General features: G+C 40.7%; 2 protein-coding genes across 3 annotated transcripts in view; one reads left to right on the plus strand and one right to left on the minus strand.

Annotated features, from left to right (window-relative positions):
• The window catches only part of clcn2a (chloride channel, voltage-sensitive 2a), a 32,622-nt gene that overhangs the window by 15,065 nt on the left and 10,568 nt on the right, over positions 1–6,989 (minus strand). The window contains exon 2 of the mRNA XM_077723857.1: positions 2,173–2,341. Within this exon, the coding sequence (XP_077579983.1) occupies positions 2,173–2,341 (169 nt within the window). The remainder of the gene's footprint in view (positions 1–2,172; positions 2,342–6,989) is intronic.
• On the plus strand, positions 3,068–5,287 carry LOC144201324 (zona pellucida sperm-binding protein 4-like). 2 transcript variants are annotated; one of them, XM_077723853.1, is made up of 8 exons: positions 3,068–3,464; positions 3,536–3,723; positions 3,802–3,899; positions 4,168–4,325; positions 4,395–4,587; positions 4,665–4,812; positions 4,968–5,046; positions 5,110–5,287. In XM_077723853.1, exons 1-8 carry the CDS (start codon positions 3,191–3,193, stop codon positions 5,211–5,213), a joined length of 1,242 nt encoding a protein of 413 aa, XP_077579979.1. In that variant the 5' UTR covers positions 3,068–3,190; the 3' UTR covers positions 5,214–5,287. The 2 variants fall into 2 exon arrangements, with proteins under 2 accessions (XP_077579979.1, XP_077579980.1); XM_077723854.1 differs by having other exon boundaries at positions 5,119–5,287.

Here is a 6,989-nt window from a genome sequence, read left to right on the forward strand (position 1 = left end):
GCTTGTTTTTAGCTCAATTCCACACAAAAAATAAAACCCCCGAACTGCTTTTCTCTTCGTGCGTAGGTTGCCCAGGTCCAAAACAGCTACAGCACTGGTTACTCATCAGTAGAAGAGCACAAATGTAGTTTAGCCCACACATACTGTACGAGAGGGAATCACTAAAACCCCCACAGTTGAATTTGTCCAACTTTTATCTAACAAAACACAACAGAACAACTAATATCTGAACCACAGTCGAAAAACATTGTTTTAACGCAATACTTTTAAAAACACCAATCAAATGAGCCTGAATACATTGGTACCTCTATTTATGAAAGTAATTACATAAGAAATATTGACGGTATGAAGCGTTTAGATTAGAAAACTGAGTGGTTAGCATGTCAGCCTTACAGTTCTAGGATCAAGGGTTCAATCCCGGGTGGAATTTGCATGCTCTCCCTCAGCTTGCATGGGTTTTCTACGGGTGCTCCAATTTCTTTCCACATACCACAAACATGCATGGCAGGCTGGTTGCACACTTTAAATTGCCCCTAGGTATGAGTGTGAGCATTGAATGGTTGTCCATCTTCTAGTGCCCTCGATTGGCTGGCCACCAATTCAGGGTGTCGCCCGCCTCGTACTCGGGCGACAGCTGGGATTTGCTCCAGCACCCCTGCAAACCATGAGAGATCAAGTGGTTTGGAAAATGAATGAAAAAATATTTCAGCTACAAAACGCAAAATCTAAAATAAAAAATTAACCGAAACGTAATTACACTTCCAGGAACCTGTATTTTATTTAGAAATTGGAATGATAGAGTTGTTCTCCCATTGGTTATCTCCCAACACCCAGCTGGCCGCTTTTTGCCTTGGGTATGCTTTGATTATTTGTGCATGCTTTTCACCCATTTTAATGGCTTAATATATACTTTTGTTATATTTTGCTCGATTTGTGTGTTTTTCACATAATTCAAACAAAATTGGTATACATTTTTAAAAGGTTGATTTTGGGATATTGGGAACACACCAGAGTTTTTACATGTATTTATGTGTCATTTTGCGAGGCTTTCTAAAGGCTGAAATGAAAGCTGCTTCCACCGGTGTCCACAGCTTTACTCACATCTCTGGCCACATGGGAAAACGCAGCTATAATAATAACTTATTGCAGTTATTAAAAAAGTACACCTCAGAATGACAAGGTGATATATGATTTGGTTTGATACTTCTAACCATTGCAGTCGTTTATTCAGTTACAAAATGTGATTTAAGAGAACCGGACCAAATGAGACTGAACCAATGAGAAAATAACACGCACTGAGACAAGCAGACACAAACAGAGGATGGAAGGTGGGCACTTGTCTTTGACATTGAGACAGGCTGCTTGGCTGGAGGTCATTGCACACATCAGTCCTATCCAATCAGGATCACATCGCCTCGCTTTGCCACTCAGGTCCAACTACTGCTCTACCTTAAAGCCCAAAATGTAAACACTACTGAAGCATTACCCCCAAAATACTGCCTTTCACTACTGTTAAGTTTACCAAAATGAATGAATGAATAAACAGTGAAAGGTGAAGTATTTTTATTGTGCATTTAACATGCAGTTCATTTATTTTTGTATTTTGTTAATTGATTCTTTTAATTATGATATAATTATTTCATATATTTAATTTAATTGGGGTCCGGTGGATTAAGCGATTGGCACGTCGGCCTCACAGCTCAGGGGTCTTGGGTTCTAATCCAGGTCAGGTCCACCTGTGCGGAATTTGGGCCTTGGGCCCAAAGTCAACTGGGATTGTCTCCAGCACCCCCCGCAACCCTAGTGAGGAAAAAGCGGTTCAGAAAATGAATGAATGAATCAACTGATAATTGAATTGGTGGCCAAACAATCTTAGGAATGTTTCCACATAAATAAAATAATATAAGATCATATTTGATAGTCCGATTTTGGCAAAACTTGTATAAATATATTCGGAATAAACATAGGAAAGACAAAACAAAATAAAATAACAGCAATGATTCAGAAAGTGGTGGCAACATCTGTAGCTCCTTTGTTCAAATTTTTGTTAAAATAAATCCACCAATGACTTGTGTTCTTTAAATCCTCCAATTTTAAGGAAAATGAATGCAAAATTATTGTAACAAATACTACAGAAAATACAAAAGGAGGAGGACTGAACTAATCACTCACACAGGCACTTGGAGCATGGGCCTTTCGGGGACTTTTGGAGGTTGGCAGCTCGACTTCGGACGCTGGTGTTGCGCCGCATTCCTCCACCATTGCGCACGCCGCCATCCCGTAGGCGGGCTGCTTCCGCCTTGGCGTAGACACCCAGCTCTTGAGTGTAACGCCCATACATCTGCGTGCAGCACAAAGGTTTCATACTTTTATTAACCCATTCTCTGACATTGACAGCGATGAATATCTGGTGACTTCAAATGTTTGAGTACCATTGACGGTGATGAACAGCTAGTGAATGCTACTATTTGAGCGTCATTGACGGCAATAGACATACAATCCGTTTTGAGTGAGATGGGGCAAAACATGCAGCTGACATAACTACTATTATAATGAAATAATTTTTATCAGCGGTTTCCAACTCTGCCTCAGTGTTCTGAGATCGAGGAATCAATCCCCGGTGGTTTCCGATCTTCCTTTATGGAGTTTGTATTTCCTTCCCGGGCTTGTGTGGGTTTTCTCCGTGTCCTCCGGGCTCCTCCCACATCCCCAGAACATGCATAGTAAGCTGGTTAAACACTCTAAATTGCCCGTAGGGATGAGTATGAGAGTGAATGGTTGTCTGTCTATTTATGCCTTACTATTGGCTGGCCACAAATTCAGGGTGTTCCCCGCCCGGTGCCCATAATTGGCTGGGATAGGCTCCAGCACCTCCCGCGACCCGTGTGAGGATAAGTGGTACAGAAAATTAATGAAAGGGTCCATCCATATAAACATGCAGAACCTCTATCAGCACATTACAAAATATCAGCTTCACTTTTCACTCAGCAGTCACAAGTAGTCTTTCTTTTTTCTGGCCTAGCCAATGAGCTCAATCTCTTAGCTCCCAGTTAAATAACTCCACACGCCTGACACCCAATTAACCGGTAATGATGAGAGGCGGAACCGCAAGCTGAATACGCTGCCAGTCACCCAGTATAAAGCCAACGTCTACCATAGAGATTGTGTTCTTGCACTCTTGAGCAACATCATGGCACAGTCCAGGAGTCTGTTTGGTGTTTTGCTGCTGGTTGCTGCACTTTTGGCTGTTGATGCTCAACATTGGATGGGGGCTCTGCACAAGAATCCACCTTTGTCACTACCTCAGAAGCAAGTAGGTGTTCCTTTGACTACAACTCAAGTGGAGAAATGCCAAGTGGAGCATAATGAGATGATCCAGTGTGGGACTGGTGACATCACCCAAGAGCAGTGTGAATCCATCAACTGCTGCTACAATGGACGCCAGTGTTATTATGGCAAAGATGGTAACTCTGCTAACCGTTCTTCCTATAATTTCAAGCTTGGCAGCTTTGATTAATATTTTCTGTCTTGTCAGTGACTGTGCAGTGTACAAGAGATGGCCAGTTTGTGGTGGTAGTAGCTCGTGACTCTACGCTTCCACCTGTGGATGTAACTTCAATCAGTTTGATTGAAATGAATGATCCTACTTGTGAAGCTGTTGACACCACCGCTGCCTTTGCTATTTTCCAGTTCCCCATGACTTTGTGTGGCACCACTGTCAAGGTTGGTGGCAGGTTTAATTTTTTTGGACCGAGTATTATTGGCTGTAATTGTGTTTAATGGTGCTTTCAACATCTTAAGGAGGAAGAAGGCTTTGTGGTATATGAAAACCACATGTCGTCATCATATGAGGTGGGAATTGGGCCCAAAGGTTCAATCACCAGGGACAGCCATTTTGAGTAAGTATTTTAGCTTGGTGTTTGACAGATTAGTCTGAAACAAATCTTTCTGCACTTAAGCTGGTAGCTCTAGCACTTGAAACAAGTGAGGCTTATTTCTAAGGTTCCTAGTATTGGCATTTATTGGTAGCTGTCAGATCTATTTTACGTGGCAGTGAATCACTGTTGGCTTCTCTTGCTTGAAAGTAATTGGACATCTACTGTAGCCAATGACTTGCATTTTATCATTCCACTTCTGTGGTGACACTAATTTAACTCCTTTGCTTAGGTTGCTGTTCCAGTGTAGATATTCAGGGACAGCTGTTGAGGCGGTAGTTTTAGAGGTCAATGACCTTCCCCCACCTGCATCAGTTGCTGCTGGTGGCTCTCTCAGGGTTGAGCTGAGACTTGGAAATGGCGAGTGTTATTCAAAGGGCTGTGTTGAAGGTGTGTATAGTGGCAAATTCTTACATTGAAGTGTTTAGGATGACTCAAAATGTAAAACATTACTTGCAGAAGAGGCAGCTTACAACTCCTTCTACGACGCAGCAGACTACCCTATAACTAAAGTTCTGAAGCAACCCGTGTATGTTGAAGTCCGCATCCTCGATAGGTCCGACCCCAACATTGTTTTGACCCTGGAGCGCTGCTGGACAACTACCACTCCTAATCCAAACAGTGTCCCTCAATGGGATCTAATTGTTGATGGGTAAGTGTTTATACTGCTTTGAATGGAAGCCACTGTCCTTGGGTTGTTTTACTCAGGTCTCATGTATGATTCTGCAGGTGTCCCTACAATGATGACCGCTACCAGACAAGCATGGTTTCTGTGCGGCAGTCCTCTAGAATTCTTAGCCCAACACACTACAAGCGCTTCATCTTCAAGATGTTCTCCTTTGTGGATCCCGAATACTTAACTCCACAAAAGGATAGGGTAATGTGTCAAAACTTTTTGCTGGTATTTTTCAATGATCTAATGGCTTGCTATTAAGTCCATTTTTGCACAATTTGTCCTTGAATCGAGAGATGTGGGACCCTTTTGACTTAACAAAACTACCTTTTTTTTTTTTGTTGTTGTATCAATTGCAGGTTTTCATCCACTGTGCTACAGCAGTGTGTTATCCCAGCACCACAAATTCCTGTGAAGAAAACTGCCATCACAGATATCGTGAGTGACTACCTCTGACTTTGACCTATTCTTGTGAACATTCAATTAATAATTGTTTCCAAGTCCATGCAGGAAAACCTGCAAACACAGCCCGCAAGTCTCACCCCCAGGATGTGGTCTCAAGCAAGCAGGTGATTCTGACTCCCATGAAAGGGATGCTCTATTGATACCCTGGAAAAATTCAGCATCTAACTACTTACCCAAAGCCAGTCATGACTTTTAATAAAGGTTGTTAAAAGCATTCCGTTGCCATGATCTATTGTCTTAATGGTACTGTAACAGTCACTGCCTTGAGTGTGTGGAGGCACTAATGGAAGTCATATGAGAAAGCAAGATGATATATTAATTCATTTAGTCAATACAGTAGGTGACTAAAATATCTTAACCATTTCCCTTCAATTCTCATTTTAATGTGTCTCTCTTTTTATGTAGAAAATAATCAACACTACATTAGACTTGACCTTTTTAATCCAGTGCCAACTGACAATGACCATGCTTCTAAAGACTCTTAGAGGTCTTCTACAAGGATAAAATTCCAGGCTACAGTCATAACATTGTGTTAATGTTGAAAATTAGCTAAAAGGTGTGCATTTACAAGGCTCAATGTGGCCTTGTTTTCTCCAGGCTGCAACGAGTGCATCATTGTGTACTCCACACCTTATTTCTCCTCCTCCCCTCATTAAAATGGGTGTCAAGACTCTTCCAGACTTGCTTGTTCTACTCAAATGAGCTGGGGATGCAGAGTTGCACATAGATGGCTGCGAAGCTTTTGGATGCTAAAGTTCATGCCATGTTCACCTGCTTGGTGCTTCTCTGGGGATAGTATAGTGGAGTAGGCCAAGTGTACAATGTTTTTTTTTTTAGTTTCGGGCCCCATGGCTACCTTCTGCATGCTGAAATCCTCTTCAGAATTTTCCAAAAAGTTATGGGGTCCAGTTTATGGTAGGCTAGTGTGATCTTGAGGGACCTTTTCTCTAAATCAGCTTGGAGCTGTATATCTCATTACAATCTGATAAAAAATGATGCCATCCCTAATAAGCTTGTCTGGTGACTACATTTAGAGGAAAAAATGAAACTTATTGTTGGTAAATGTTTAATAAATTTAAAACATCTGTGATCATGGAATAGAATGTAAATAGTAGTGATAAACACTTGAATGTCAATACTTTTATCCTATCCAATACATCCTAGATTATTATGTCAAAACTTGTTTTCATGCATAGATATATAGAATGTATTAACTCCATATTTTTTAGGTGCTTGTAAATCATTTCAAAACTATAATGATGAAATTAAATGTCTGAAGCTGCCTGAAAACTGCATGAAATCAATTTCTCAAAGAACTGATGATTAATATGAAGAAAAGAACAGATTTAATTCCTATAAATCATAAGATTTCTGCTCACGCTGCTTCTCAGAGATCAGTCTTGGTACTATGAAAAATATGAATGTGTTTGGCCTGCTATGATATTCATCTTGAGAGCAATAAGAACACATGCAAATTGTTTTTACATCACACAAGAGGTTTCTCATATTTCAAATGTTCGGCTAAAATGTTTGATATGTGTTTACATTGCTGCTTGAGCCAGCAACAGAGGAGCAAGCAGATGCCACTAAAGCAGCATTAAGCATCTGCTGTGTTGATATACAGCACATCACAGGGGAGTGTTTTCACTGCTGGGCAGATCAGTGATGGTTTATGTCGAAATAAAAATGGATTTTGTTATCACAAAAGTTATTAATAGAGAAAAGCAACAGCTCATCTTACCGGCTTTATGTTCTAACAGGCAGCACACCGGGTTTTAAATTCATTTTAGTAACATCAATACAACAGAGTTAAAATAGGATCAGTTGTAACCGAAACGTGATGTATTTGTGAGATTTTGCACGTTAAGTGGATAAGGACACAGGTAACGAGTAATCACAATGATAAAAGATAATGA

The sequence above is a fragment of the Stigmatopora nigra genome, chromosome 9 (genome assembly GCF_051989575.1).
Source record: "Stigmatopora nigra isolate UIUO_SnigA chromosome 9, RoL_Snig_1.1, whole genome shotgun sequence".
Lineage (NCBI taxonomy): Eukaryota > Metazoa > Chordata > Actinopteri > Syngnathiformes > Syngnathidae > Stigmatopora > Stigmatopora nigra.

What these genes read in the sequence shown, in the direction of transcription:
- LOC144201324 (XM_077723853.1), top strand. Translation starts at nt 3,191, where the DNA reads ATGGCACAGTCCAGGAGTCTGTTTGGTGTTTTGCTGCTGGTTGCTGCA. An exon ending in TGTGTGGCACCACTGTCAAG is followed by an intron (nt 3,724 to 3,801) that starts GTTGGTGGCAGG and finishes CAACATCTTAAG; the next exon opens with GAGGAAGAAGGCTTTGTGGT. An exon ending in TGGGATCTAATTGTTGATGG is followed by an intron (nt 4,588 to 4,664) that starts GTAAGTGTTTAT and finishes ATGATTCTGCAG; the next exon opens with GTGTCCCTACAATGATGACC.